The 16005-nt window shown below is 37.3% G+C and overlaps 1 protein-coding gene across 1 annotated transcript; it reads left to right on the top strand.

Annotated features, from left to right (window-relative positions):
• Nucleotides 1-6173, top strand: LOC128228435 (TWiK family of potassium channels protein 7-like). Its single transcript, XM_052939747.1, has 3 exons — nt 1-670; nt 4305-4559; nt 4780-6173. Exons 1-3 carry the CDS (start codon nt 241-243, stop codon nt 5457-5459), a joined length of 1365 nt encoding a protein of 454 aa, XP_052795707.1. The 5' UTR covers nt 1-240; the 3' UTR covers nt 5460-6173.
• Nucleotides 6174-16005: the final 9832 nt, after the last annotated feature.

The following is a 16005-nucleotide window of genomic DNA, read 5'->3' as shown; positions in this document are numbered from 1 at the left end:
AATATCTAAATGGGAAATTGACAGTGCCAGTCTGTTACCAAGTTATGTGATGTACACGATCATAAACTTCAGTGCGGTCCTTGAAGTTGTGAAAACGTGCAACAGTTGCACACATTAACAAGATTAAGGATATTTCAGAAAGATAAATAAACATCTGAGAAATAATGGTGGTATTCATTTCATTTATCAATTATCTTTAGATGTCTTTAAGTGCAAATTCATGAAATAAAACGAAACAAAATGGGATCTGAAGAAGTTGAAAAGGAGCAAAATAGCAAGAAACAACTGTGCAAGTCGATCGCACAGGTAGCTTTCTCTCACATCGGTCTGTGCTTGATTGTCTTCTCATACTGCGTACTTGGTGGCGTTCTCTTTGAACTTTTAGAGAAGGACAACGAGATACAAGCATGCGTAGACTCGAGGAAAGAGTACATCGATATGGAAAACGAAACATTGTTCAGTCTCCTTGACGTCGTTTTGAACAACCAACTCAACTCGGAGGCGGCAGACGCGCAGCTTCTGGGCGTGTTTGAGACGTTTCGAAACAATTCATTCTCGATCTCCTACGACGGGAGTTGGTGTGAGGGGTATGGTCAGCCGGACGGACCCATGCATGAATGGACGTTTGCCGGTGGACTATTCTTCTCGATGACCGTGATCACAACCATAGGTAAGTCTGGAATGTATCGATGGGCCAAATTAACAAAAATAAATATTAAACTGCCACCTTTATGTTTCGATAAGGTCAAATATGTACTGCGTTTGCCTTGACAAACACACACGAGCATTACGTTCAAACATAATCTTTACATTTTTCTCTAGTTCATTGCAGTTTGAACCCTTGCCTTCAGCCTTAAAGAGGATTTTTTTTTATTCTCGACTACTGGGCTTGTCCCTGTAGATTTATTGTTGTTGTTTTTTCAGCTACGTAAGTATGGTTGCGACACTATTAAGTGGCTATAGTTGAGTCGGTTAAGTAAGAGGGACATAAGACAGTTACCATAAACAGGACTAACATTAGTGTGCCACTTGCTTATTTTTTTTATTACAAACGATTGCAAACAGTTATATGCCGAAGCGATTTTCAAATGCCCTTCAGTCTATACCGTAGGATTTGAGTCGCAGATTTCGGCATTCCAAATTCATTACAAGATTAAGTTGTACTTTGAAAATCCAGTGAAGCCCCAAACATGTTTTATCAAACATAGATAAAATCATTTTCAGCCATTGATGTAACATTCCAATTCACAATTAAACAGAATTAAAATATTCAAAGAAACGTTTTACTTGTGCTCTTAGTAAAGATATGTTTTATCTTAAGTATGAAATAAACAGTATTTTTAAATACCGAAATTGAGGATCATGTATATAATCTGTACAGATTAAATTATTGTTTGATAACAAGAACAAATATAAAGACATTTTCCCAGAACCCCATTTCAGACAATGCTAAGCATTGTATCATGTTGATACACATTTAATATGAATTAACTTTTATCGATCATGTTATCTGAGTTTGATATTTGACAGTAGAAGTAGTTGCGTTTTTTCAAGTCATATCATGAACTTAAAATAAGTAGCCTAATTAATGTTTAATCTCTTCACCATGATTCTATCATTCCTCATGAATAACCATGCAATATGTGTATACGTAGGCGTTTTAAAGTGTTTTCTATCCGGTATGGGCCAAAAAACATTTTACAAATTGGGATGCAGGATCTTGTATAAATTTGTATAGGCTTGTATAAAGATAAATATGATCATTGATTTGCTAAGATATTAAACAATACAATGTCAACTGTTTATTTTGCTTGGAACAAACGTTTTACAGTGCTCACAGAACATTTTCTAACGCACTTGATGATTTATGCACTTAATGTCATTCATTTTAAGATGGTTAATAACTATTTACATCGTTGCGAAAGTTGACGCATTTGCATTCATCTGTGGTCATTTCATTTTTTCCATACACTTTACAACCGCTGCTCATACGGACAAGGAACCTGTACACACTAATGAATTATCCTTAAACAATCGTTGAATTGGGTTATCTCTAACTTGAATAATTTCCGTTTTTTACCAAATTGAATGGAAATCTTCAAGTTTCGATCAAAGAAATTTCTAGCATTTATTTTCGTCTACGTTTAGTGTTGTTCATTTCTTCTGACTGTATACTTGGTTCTTACTTTTTAGTATTTAAGTAGATTGTTTTGCTAAATTTCAATTATTTTCATTTAGGCAGATGCTGGTGGGGTATGTTCAAGGACGGTCTTCAAAACTGTTACGAATTTACAAAGGAATATGTATAAATAATATATACAAGTATTTCAAAAGAAATGCTTGAAAGAGAATTGCTAGAAAAATTACCGTTGAATTCTATTAATCAAATCGGGTTGCTTAATAATTATGTGCGACATAATTTATATTTTTATCGTATAATGACGTCATATCAATAATGTCATTTATAAAACCATTCTATGTATTTGTTAACTCTGTTAAGAAGACATTTTCTAATAAAACGTCCAAAGAAAATATGTACAATACTGCAGCGGATTAGAAAAAAAATGACATCATCGAATGTCACAAATAAAAGAAAAAAGTGCGTTAGAATAGTCATATCCGCATTGCCTTTTTTAAAATTTGTTACCAAAGTATAATTTTAATGATCCATGACAACGCCCTCATCGTCAGCCATTGTAACCATTATGAACCGTATATTCTTTATATTGCTGTTACTTCTTTGATAAGATGTATCCTGGCAAGCGCAGCAATAAGACACAACTGACATTGTGAAGCGAGGCTGTGTTGAACCGTAATTTTCACGCATATACGAATATGTCCCACGGACGTAGGAGTATGTAACTCATTAGTGAAAAAAATCAGTTAAGTACCTCTACTATCCCCCCCTCCCCGCCCCATTCGCTAAAACGATTTCGTCACATGTCCAAAAAACATCCGTCAAAATATTGTTCATACGAATACGGCACACATTAAAAGAAAACAACAGTTTTTGCCAATCATCCGATATAGCCCTCACACGTGTGATATTTTCATGAGTGTGAAAATTACGGTTCAACAAGGCTGTATTGTGTTGACCTTGTGAACATCTTCATTATTTTATGGTCATAGTATGAGTTAGATTTTCATCTATAAATAGTTTGTGGTATTACATATGTCCACATACGTGTTATACAATACTTTACATAGTACATGAATAAACAGTTTCATCTTTCTATTTTTACAAAGAAAGGATAATGAATAATTGTGACTGCATTTCAAACGAGATCAAACACTTCTTTGTATTTGAATAAACTTTTGTTAGCAACTTTAATTTAAGTTGCAAAAATAACACCTTATCATAAGTGAGATTCGAACCCGCAAAAGGTAAAATCAAGAACCAATTTGCACCGCAACATAACCGCCGGGCACAGTCATATACCTGCCTCTTGATGTTTTGTTTTATTCATAATGTGCACTTTGTTATTGTGGTTTGTTTAAAACAGGAAAAGTGCCCGTATGAGACCTAACAGAGTCGGGGAATAAAACAAGTCAGTAACAGAATTAACTACGGGGAAAATATATATCATAGTTATTGGTTAGATGAACACAGCATAAAGCTTTAGCACCATCAATCAAAACAGTAATAGCAAGTTTGTTATTATCTCAGTTTGCTGAAATATAAACCATTGATTAGTTCTCCATACCTCGGAACTTCGATCTATCAATTATTTAAATTGACATGAAATTCCATGTCGTAATTACCTTTAAATCATACGCAGTTGAATCATATCGGATGCACTTGGCAATACTTGGATCATATTTCCCAGCCGTAATAACGCGTATGATTCCTTGCTCTTGTAAACATCTATTGTCTTATAAGTTGGTTTGTTTTCGTAACATGAATAAGGCGTAAAAATCAATCTAGAAAACATTATTCTTTTAAATTGCTTTTTGAAAACTGGCCGAAATTCTAAAACAATAATAAGTTCGTTATGCATAAATAGCAAGATCAAGGTTATCATTTTACTTGATATAATTTGTGTATTATCATCATTTTCGTCAACTGATTACTTAAAGTAATCGTTTATCATTGTACAAATAGCACGATAATCATCTTCAATTGGTCATTGATATCATAAGTGATTAGTTACAACGGTATAAAAATCTCTTGACAGTTGTAACTTATTAATTAATAAATCAAGAACCGTAACATATCTATATGTATGTCCATAGCGTGCCTAACTGCCACGTGTTACATAAACTTCATGCCATGGCCGAAACCGAATGTTTTGATCCTCTTGCAGGTTACGGTCACATCTCCCCAAAGACAATGTGGGGCAGGATCCTATGCATATCGTACGCGATGATCGGAATCCCTCTGATGCTACTCTTTTTGTCGAACATCGGTGACATCCTGGCCGACGTATTCCGTTACGTGTACGCAAAGGTCATCTGTTGTGGCTGCATGAGACCGAAGCGAAAGGGGAGACAACAAGAGGATCAAAGATCTGACACAAGCTCGCCGGATATTCACGAACCGCATTCTGATGAAAAACCAAGTATGTAGATAAAAGGATAAACTTGACGTTTTTAACATGAATTATACACAAATAACACTTGCCTAATTATTACATTTCCGTTGAGTTTAGTCCGTGAATGAAAATAAAATGCATGTTATACATGTAAGCGCTTGAACGACATTAGTATATTCTGATTTATTGATCTCGGTTGTGTACGTTTGTTTCAGGTTTGTAAGTCATGAACATTTATTGTTTTCAGAATTTTCAACTATTGCAAAACTTGAACCCGGGTTTGCCACCATAATCGCACAACGGCAGATGGGGTCGCGAGCGAGGATTGTGAACACTGGCTCAACGAGCACACATGAAGGAATCGAAGTCACACAACGGATTGGGTCAATGGGCGGCCAACCGCACGCAATCAAAACCCTTGGAAGCTCAGATCTAGCGGAGCGTAGTCGACGTCTGCGTTTGGAGTCTGGCCACTCAACGGAACCATTGATTATTGACGACGCTAGCGAAATCGATGAGGAGGAGGATTGGGAGGAGATCAACAAGGTATCTGTTCCCCTCACCGTCTCTCTCGGAATAATCGGGCTGTACATTATTGGCGGCGCAGTTCTGTTCAAGTACTGGGAAGGCTGGGATATGCTGCAGTCGTCCTATTTTTGCTTCATCACCCTCAGTACAATTGGATTTGGAGATGTGACCCCTGGGAGGGATTTCAGCGACCCGCTGGCAAACGTACGCCTTATCATTGGTACGATCTACTCGATATTTGGTATGGCCATTCTGTCAATGTGCTTCACCCTGATGCAGGAGGAAATGACGGCGAAATTCCAATGGGTCGGCCGCAAACTCGGCGTCATTGAGAAAGATGATGGTGATGAAAGCGTCCATGAAGAACTTGGCGGTGATAGAAACCAGTCCGAATGTTAATTATTATTTCAATATTTGTATTAATCAACAAGAAATAAAACAAACTGTGCTCCACAAATTAAATTAAAAAAGAGAAGATATTCCGACCCAATATTACCGTTCACGATTCTTAAAGAACAGTTCCCTCATCATTATTGAACAAGGACGTTAAACAAATGATGAAGGAAAAATTTAAACTTGATTTGATTATTTCCCTTTATTATATATTTTGTGATATTTCTTTTGCGTGTATAGCTTATCTGTACAGATAGTATTTAAATCCTTATATTAAGTGCCGTTTAGAAATATTAGTCAAAGTACCATCTGCAAATGTATGTTTTATTTAGTGGTTAAATTGTATTATGTATTTTCTTATTACATTTAAATAATGGCTCCAGATTGTTAGAATGAGCTTACACAAAAAGGTTTTATGCGACACTGTCGCATAACTATTCCTATTGTGTAAATACATTCTAACATTCTTTATTTAAGTGGTCTACATGATATTGTGTAAATTTCCCATATATATATATATCACTTCACCTGATTAAAATAAATAACGGCTGAGTGCCTAATTACTGAAAAAAATGTACAGAAACATGGGATATACTGCATAATCATTGGACGAAATATAATGGTGACCACTAAAACTGTTATCAGTTTATAAATTCCTACTTTGTGTTACTGCGTGTTTTCAATAAATATAAGAAAAATAGTATGGCTAACCAAATCGAATTCCTCTCTATGTTTCATTGGTGTAATAGTTTTCTGTAAAATCAGCACGAATCGAACAAACCGACATCTTATAGGCTCAGAACCACAGTTATCTGTCCGGATGTTCATACAGAAAAAAGTGCTTGTGTTATAGTATCAAAATGTCATTAAAGTTGAATAAAAGAGAAGAAACGGGTGCTCTATTTGCACAGAACACACTATCTGACACTGTTTTGCAACGAATGAGAATTGCAAGTGTATATATTGGGATTATCATTGCCTGCGCAACTTGATTGTTTGTAGCCATATATTCCTTCTTGACCTCAAAGGGACTCGCTCATGTTTTTAGACCCAAAGTTAGTTTTCTGGTAATGCATCTGAAAACACTTATTTTATCATTATTTAACTCTATGATATCGAAAGTGCAGAAAAAATACAGTTAAAAACTTGGTTTTAGTGGGGTTCGAACCCACGCCGGTAAAGTCAGAAAAAAGAAGAAAACAGTCGGCTGGTCCACACAGCCACCGGGACTTTAACAAAAGTGGTGGATACGTCGACGTTTTAAGGAAACATTGATAACATCACGTGACAATGTTAATCAACCAATCACGCAACTCCACAGCCGTTAAAATTAATATTCGATCGCGTTTTTAACGCTAATGAAAATTGTGGTTTTCAAAGACGATATTTGAGCAAATATCAACATTTGCTGAAGGGTTTGTGGAATTTTCTTTTAACACTCCTTATGATTTGCCAAACTTTTGTTCGTAATTAAAAAGTGCATTTTACAAACCATTCAAGCGAGTCACTTTAAGGTTGTGTGTTTCTTCTCAACTTTGTGAGACGCTTAACCGTTATGCTTTCTTGTGATTCAATTCTGTTTCTTGGATTGTTCACGACGGGCAATCATTGGAGCCAAAACATTTTGTTAAGTGTTGAAAATGCTCCAACGCGTCTTTCGTTATAGTGCCAATGAGTGGAAAATAGTTGTAAACAGTGAGTACGGTTTCCTTTTTTCATTTTTAGAGGTTTATACGAGTAAATTAAAAAACTGGATAATGTAGTTCCACATAGGATTGGCCATGAGTTGTTTTAAATGTAAAAGTTCTTTAAAAAAAATCTGATCGTCTAGACTGATGCCCACCGTGTTGTTCTACAGCAGCCAGCTGCTTGTTGTTGTTTTTTCAATTGGGACCGTGCAAATTAAGTCTCTTTATGAAACATAATAAAAAACCTGTAGTCTCAGGCGTGATGTTGCACTCAAAGAAACACGTTGCAACGAAAATTGGAAAATCAGAAGGTTTTATTTCTTTCATATTATTTCACATTGACCGAGAATCAAAGGTCAAATTCTCATGTTATTGTGCCGAGCGAATTGCTGCGGTTTTGTTCAAGATTTGGAAGAATGTATTTAATTTAGCCAAGAAAGATATTAAGAAGTATTAAGTGTTATACGTAATTATTGACAAGTTAAAATTAATATAAACTTATACATAAACTATCTTGTTGGTCTTTAATAACAGCTGCACTCTCACAGTTATACCATTTCTGTGAGAGTGCAGCTTTAATGAGTAACATTCAACTGTTTTAAACAGGTGGCAGCTGTTAATCAAAATGGTACGCTTATGAAAACCGTTTTATTTGTAATGTAAATGTAACCTGTAATGCCTTATATAAATCTAGTTGTATTTATCAATCTAATGTATTTAGGGGTTTTACTTAGCGTATAGATATTAATTTTACAAAGAAAGCTTGATTGACTTCGCATTTTATAACAGATACGAAAACTCTTAATTATTCATTTTTAAAGGTTTGCCGTTGATCACTGTATTTTTTATAAAACTCGTTAGTACTGTCGAACCCGATTGCCTCGAACTCATACGGACCGGCAAAAATACCTCGAGCCTCGGAAAATTCGAGCCAAGCGGGAATGGTTACTTTCAGTATAATGAAACATTTTCGGGCCAACGAGGAATTCGGGCCAAACGAGTTAGAGCCAACGGAGTTGTACTGTATACGTAAACACCATGTAAAATACAATCGAAACTTGAAAATATATCATATTGGTGAAATTGAACTTCGAATGTCAAATCTACTTCAATTTTGTTTACATCATCATGAACACATTCTAGGGCACTGTGAATTCATTTTCGTATAACAGATGCATCTTGCATTTTCTTCATACCTTGATCTGTGTAATAACATATTTTGGCCGACATAAAATCATCATCCTTGAGTGACTCGTTCTGTGTATTATATTGCTCCCCCCCCCCCTCACCACAACCTCTAAAAATACTAAATGACTTCCCACGATCGTGTCTGTAAAAAAGTATATAACCCCGAACAGAACCGACTATGTTCTATTGAAGTTTAAATAGATATATTAGGTGAGCATGTTTGGTCATTTGGTATGTGCGCTTCAAATCTTAGTAATACAGCTGGTAATGCTTAAGTTTTTGCTGTCCATACTACCACTACTGTTTCTGCTATTGCCACTGTCATCAACACCGCAAAATCACCAGCGACGCCACCACCACCGCAATTATCATCACCACCGATATTGTGATGACTTTGCATCCCCTAAAACAACTGACGCTGCTGTTGATACTGTTGTTGTTGCCACTTCTACAGCTTCAGCTATGACTCCAACTACTAGTATGATTATTTTCGACTTTGAAAACATGAATTTCTGAATTTTCCGTGTTGTTAGAAAAGACAATATTCAGCATATAACGTTCTGATGCGTAATGTGGTAAGGGGAAACTAAATTACAGCTTAAATGGCAAAATGAAGTGTTTTGAATTTGAAGACGCGCCTTTTTTACCAAAACGACGGGAAACTTCGCACGATTTCGTCTTAGCAGAGCGATAAAAATCGAGTGAAATTGTAGCCAGATTACGTTAAATAATTAGTGTTCTGTAACATTTTACATCTTATCTTTGCTTTAAAGTCATTAAACTTAGAATCATCCGAACGTTACATATAGTTAAAGCCTTGTATCCAGCCCGTGTAAAAATATCGTGATACGCTTGAGGCTGCCCTGGGCTGTTCCAGGCTGCCAAAAAAATCGAAGTCGAAAAGTGGAGTAAAGTGATGTTTTTAGTTCACACAAAAAATAGTGTAAATGTTGAAAAAGTATTCATTTGAGTATGTTTACGTCATTTAAAGAGTGCTTTGCAAACGAACTGTTGTGAATGATTTTTTTTTCTTTTTTTTTCGGCTTTAAAAACATGAAATTCTGAATTTTCCGTGTTGTTAGAAAAGACAATATTCAGCATATAACGCTCTGATGGGTAGTGTGGTAAGGGGAAACTAAATTACAGCTTAAATGGCAAAATGAAGTGTTTTGAATTTGAAGACGCGCTTTTTTTTACCAAAACGACGGGAAACTTCGCACGATTTCGTCTTAGCAGAGCGATAAAAATCGAGTGAAATTGTAGCCAGATTACGTTAAATAATTAGTGTTCTTTAACATTTTACATCTTATCTTTGCTTTAAAGTCATTAAACTTGGAATCATCCGAACGTTACACATAGTTAAAGCCTTGTATCCAGCCCGTGTAAAAATATCGTGATACGCTTGAGGCTGCCCTGGGCTGTTCCAGGCTGCCAAAAAAATGAAGTCGAAAAGTGGAGTAAAGTGATGTTTTAAGTTCACACACAAAAAAGTGTAAATGTTGAAAAAGTATTCATTTGAGTATGTTTGCGTCATTTAAAGAGTGCTTTGCAAACGAACTGTTGTGAATGATTTTTTTTTCTTTTTTTTCGGCTTTAAAAACATGAAATTATGAATTTTCCGTGTTGTTTGAAAAGACAATATTCAGCATATAACGCTCTGATGGGTAGTGTGGTAAGGGGAAACTAAATTACAGCTTAAATGGCAAAATGAAGTGTTTTGAATTTGAAGACGCGTTTTTTCTTACAAAAACGACGGGAAACTTCGCACGATTTCGTCTTAGCAGAGCGATACAAATCGAGTGAAATTTTATCAAGATTACGTTAAATAATTAGTGTTCTGTAACATTTTACATCTTATCTTTGCTTTAAAGTCAATAAACTTTGAATCATCCGAACGTTACACATAGTTAGTGCCTTGTATCTAGCCCGTGTAAAAATATCGTTATACGCTTCAGGCTGCCCGGGGCTGCTGGGGGCTGCTGGGGGCTGCCAGAAAACTAAAGTCGAAAAGTGGAGTAAAGTGATGTTTTTAGTTCACACAAAAAGAGTAGTGTAATTGTTTTTAAATGATTCATTTGAGTATTTTTTGCGTCAATTAAAGGGGTGTTTTGCAAACGAACGTTTATGAATGTTTTTTTCTTCATTTTTTCGGCTTTGAAAACCTGATTTTCTGGATTTTCCGTGTTGTAAGAAAAGACAATATTCAGCATACAACGCTTTGATGCGCGGTGTGGTAAGGGGAATCTACAGCTTAAATGGCAAAATGAAGTTTTTTGAATTTGAAGACGCGCTTTTTTTTACAAAAACGACGGGAAACTTCGAACGTTTCATATACTAGAAGCCATGTATCTAGCCCGAGTAAAATACCATAAAACGCCTAGGGCTGCCTGGGGCTGCCCGGGGCTGCCCGGGTCTGCTCGGGGCTGCCAAAAAACTAAAATAGAAAAATGGAGGTAAGTGATGTTTTTAGTTCACACAAAAAGAATAGTGTGAATGTTGAAAATGTATTCATTTTAGTATTTTGCGTCATTTATAGAGTATTTTGCAAACGAACTATTGTGAATGATTTTTTTTCATTTTTTTCGGCTTTGAAAACATGATTTTTGAATTTTCCGTGTTGTAAAGTCATTAAACTTGTTATCATTCGAACGTTTGATATACTAGAAGCCATGTATGCAGCCCGAGTAAAAATATCATAAAATGCCCAGGGCTGCCTGGGGCTGCCCGGGGCTGCTGGGGGCTGCCAGAAAACTAAAATAGAAAAGTGGAGTAAAATGATGTTTTTAGTTCACACTCAAAGAATAGTGTAAATGTTGAAAAAGTATTCATTTAAGTAGTTTGCGTCATTTAAAGCGTATTTTGCAAACGAATTATTGTGAATGATTTTTTTCATTTTTTTTTCGGCTTTGAAAACATGAATTTTCCGTGTTGTTAAGCCATTAAACTTGTTATCATTCGAACGTTTCATATACTAGAAGCCATGTATACAGCCCGCGTAAAAATACAATAAAACACATGGGGCTGCCCGGGGCTGCCCGGGGCTGTCAGAAGCGTGAACTCGAAAAGTCGATTTCTTTAGTTCACAAAAAGGGAATAGTGTTAATGTTTTTAACTTATTCAATTTAGTATTTTTGCTTCATTTTAAGGTTTGTTTTGCAAACCAACTATTGTGAAGATTTTTTTCATTTTTATGTTTTTTTTTGTCTTTGAAAACTGAAAACCGACTGGAAACTTCACACGAGTTCGTCTTAGCATAGCTGCTAATCTGCTCAGCTGCTCAGCTGTTGACTTCACGCCGTCAGGCTTCCAGACTGCTAACTCGCGCTGCTATGCTGCTGGATGGTGACTTCACGCTGCTAGGCTCTCAGTCTGCTGGGCTGCTGACTTCACGCTGCTGGGCTGTCAGTCTGCTGGGCTGCTGACTTCACGCTGCTGGGCTGCCAGTATGCTGGGCTGCTGACTTCACGCTGCTGGGCTGCTGGGCTGCTGACTTCACGCTGCTAGGCTGTCAGTCTGATGGGCTGCTGACTTCACGCTGCTAGGCTGCCAGTCTGCTGGGCTGCTGACTTCACGCTGCTGGGCTGCTGGGCTGCCAACTTCACGAACATGTCATAGTAGATTGTTGTGACATTGAGAACGGGCCTATCGATACGGGGATTTCTTAAGTAATTATTATATTACCTGGTACTGGTGCTAAAACCCAATACAACCCCGGTGCTGGTGCTAAACCCCGATACCTTGTATCGATATTGGCAGGTATCACTGTTTTGGTACCGGAATATGTTGATAATATCTGTATATATTATTTTATCTGAAATTCCTGCGATTTGACTGGATGACGGGTTATCGTGTGAGTCTAAGTAATTGTTGGGTTACGTACAGTTCCTACATTTCATCATTGATACTTTTATATGTAATGAATCGTCCTTGACTTTTCAAGTTTACAAATTTAATAAAAATCAGTTTTATTTAAATAAGCAAAACGTCCTCCGAAATTTTTTTTACAGTAAACCAAGCTTTAAAAAAAACGTAGCCTACGATTTTTGGGACGAGTTATTAAATACCCATTAATTGTGCGCGTAGCTTTGTGATAATGGTATTAGACATAGGTTTTTTGTATCTTGTTGTTGCCCTTTTTTTAATCAGTTTATACAAATGTTTGTAAATGTTGATTTTTTATCAAACAAGTATTATAGTTTTATTTTACAATACTAATTTGGCTGATCCATTTTGATCACGCGATCCCTCATGATACAACAACGAGACCTTGATAACACTGTGATTACCATTGATTCAATAGGACCAAATTAAATGCAAGATTTCTGCATTGATATGGTGTGTTCCTTGGTATATCCTTCAAAAAAGCACTAATACATTTAAAGCGTGAGATCTAGACAATTATGGACAGATTTACACGTTCTTATTTTTGCTTGTGATGGTGATTTTTAAGTATTAGTTAGATGGCATGAAGTAATGGCTATAAATGAGCGGAGAAAGCGTAACGAAAACAACAAAATTTTACTTACGGCCCCAATATCACAAACTACTTAAGTCAAATCTTAATCTCAGTCTCATCTCGTTTAACCACATAGCATCAAAAGTTATTAAAAATCATATCTGTTTTTACACATTTAAAATGCGCATTCTATTGTGGAATAGGTTGGCTAACGCCTTAATTCAAGATTCCTAGGGAAAATATTCTACCGCCAAAAATGTGTATGAGTACAATTCATTGCCGTTTAAGAATTACTCAAGAATATTATTTGCTCTAGAATTAGTTTTCTTCAAAATGTTGACATAATCTATTTATCATCAGATTCTATGAGAAAACAGGTTTGGTTTTACTATGCCTTATATGGTAATATGAGTTGAGATTGAGCTTTGATTTGAGTATTTTTGGGATATTGGGGCCCGGTCATCTTACTGTCTAAGAATTTAAGCCTCATTGTCTGAAACATTGTCAACGCAAAATCTGACACATGGGGTGTGTATCGAGTTTCAGTATGCGGACCTTTAAACACCCGCAAAAGTTGAAATTCTTAATTGGGCCGACACACCATCACGTTTTGGTCAGCGTTGATGACGTTTGATGAAACGTTGGTAATCGTCCATGGTCGTTGGCAAAGCACAAGAACAGAGTTATGTGAACGCTGGTGAACACTGTTTATCGTCGGTAATCGGCGGAGAACGCTTGTATGGAAATAAAGTTTTGAACATACACAGAAGTTCTCATAGAGACAAGCGTTCTTTAACGTTTAACTTTAAACGCTGGGGAACGTTTGTGGGACGCTGTACTAAAGTTCGCCGAATGTTTTACGCGTTATATTATTAGTTAGACGTTACATTAGCGTTACTTGCAGTTTATTAATCGTTCAAAATCAATTACACAATCATCATCTCGCCGCTCTCCTTAGTCTTCCTCTGGAGGGTCTCCATGTCAGATGCCACCGACAGGGCTTGGGTGGGTTGACGATTTAAGACGGGGACGGGGTCAGCAAAATCGTCAACATCAACCCTCTCCTCCGCCGCTACCCGCTCGAAAAGAAACATATCCAACCTGTATTTTAAGCATAAGGTAAGTAAATGGTAAAAATATAAGAATATGGTAAGTATATAATGTCCATTATTATTGAAATCATGGCAATTATTTGAAGCATTTTCGTAATTTCAAACATAATGCGTTGTGAACATGTCACTGCGGGACTTGAACAAGATCCACAGGTGATACATCCCGGTCTTTAGCTCTGTTGCATTGATCTCGATTATCATTTGTCTTCTGTGAGTTCCACAGCAGTCCGTTTTCGCGGACTATCCTCCATCGCCCGGACCTGAATCTTGCAGTCGATACGTCCTCATTGGGGTTTTCAGGGCCTTCAGAGCGTGTCACATGGTATTTAACACAACGCAAGGGCTCTTCTTCATGGTGTTATTCTTCGTCTGAGGAGGACATTGGCTAAGAAAGAGGCGTCCCTAGTAGCAGAAGCAGTACCCCCCTCCACCCTCACATTTTATCCTTTGGCTGCATGATGTGCAATACTCAATTTCACTGTTCAAATTGAATTCACCGTGATTTTTCCGCGTTTTCCCGTTTGAACACGAAGCCCACACGCTAGACTGTCGTTAGTCACACGTTAGAGAAACGCTCAACACGTTCATCTAACGTTGACTTCTCGTTCGTCGTAAGCCAGTGACACGTCAGCACATGCTAAACTTTTTCAGGGATATCTTACTTGGTCACTGGTACACGCTCCTCATGCCAGTCAAGCGTCAGTCACACTTTAATCATGCGTTAGTCGCGCGATAATCATGCGTAAGTCATGCGTAAGCCATACGTTAGTCATGCGTTATTCATACACTAGTCGTGCGTCAATGACACGCTATTCATACGTTACTCATGCGTTACTCATGCGTTACTCATGCGTTAGTCATACGTTAGTCACACGGTAGTCATGCGTTAGTCATACGCTAGTCATGCGTCAGTTACATGTTAGTCATGCGTTAGTCATATGTTAGACATACGCTAATCATGTGTCAGTCACACGCTTGACAAACGTTAGTCATGCGTTAGTCATACGCTAGTCATGCGCCAGTCACATGCTAGTCATAAGTCAGTCATACGTTAGTCATGTATTAGTCATACGCTTGTCATGCGTCAGTCACACGCTAGTTATGCATCAGTCTCACGCTAGTCATGCGTTAATCATACGTTAGTTTCATGCTAGTTATTTGTTAGTCATACGTTATTCATACGCTAGTCATGCGTCAATCATACGTCACTCATACGCTAGTCATGCGTCAATCACATGCTAGTCATGCGTCAGTCATACGTTCGTCATTCATTAGTCAGACGTTAGTCTTACGCTAGTAATGCGTCAGTCACAAGCTAGTAATGCGTCAGTCACAAGCTAGTAATGCGTCAGTCTCACGCTAGTCAGACGTTAGTTTCAGGCTAGTAATGCGTTAGTCATACGTTATTCATGCGTTAGTCATACGCTTGTTATGCGTCAGTCGTGAGTGAGTCACAAGCTAGTCATGTGTTTTTCACACACTAGTCATACGTTAGTCATGCACTATTCACTCGTTAGTCATTCGTTAGTCATGCGTTAGTCACACGTTAGTCATACGTTAATCATTCGTTAGTCATACGGTTGTCATACGTAAGTCATACAACTATACTCACAAATAATAGCAGGTCAAAAGCCTGTCAACACTTTATGTGCATGAAGTTTGCGGCCTAGCGGTCCAGCGGCGTGAAGTTAGCGGCCTAGCGGCGTGAAGTTAGCGGCCTAGCGGCCTGGCGGCCTAGCGGCGTGAAGTTGGCGGCCTAGCGGCCTGGCGGCCTAATTATGTTTTCTATTTCCAAGCAAGTGTTAATGCGTTAGTGCTCGATCGACTTTTTTGAAAAAAAGTTGAAAAACGCTTCAGAGTGATAATTTGTGCATAAAAACAGTAAACATATGATTGTTTTAGAAGATCAGGCATGTTTAATGCTTTGAAATAGCTGACTGCTTAATCGACCTCTTTGAAAAAATATGTTGATTATCGCTAACAGCTTCAAAGTGTTAATTTGTGCATTCAAACAGTTAATATGTCATTGTTTTAGAAGAAAATGCATGTTTACATGCTTTGAAATAGGAAACCATTTTAGGCCGCTTTGCCGCCAGGCCGCTAATTTC

This window comes from Mya arenaria, chromosome 3, assembly GCF_026914265.1.
Source record: "Mya arenaria isolate MELC-2E11 chromosome 3, ASM2691426v1".
NCBI classification, from domain to species: domain Eukaryota; kingdom Metazoa; phylum Mollusca; class Bivalvia; order Myida; family Myidae; genus Mya; species Mya arenaria.
This window is presented reverse-complemented; position numbering and strand designations above follow the sequence as displayed.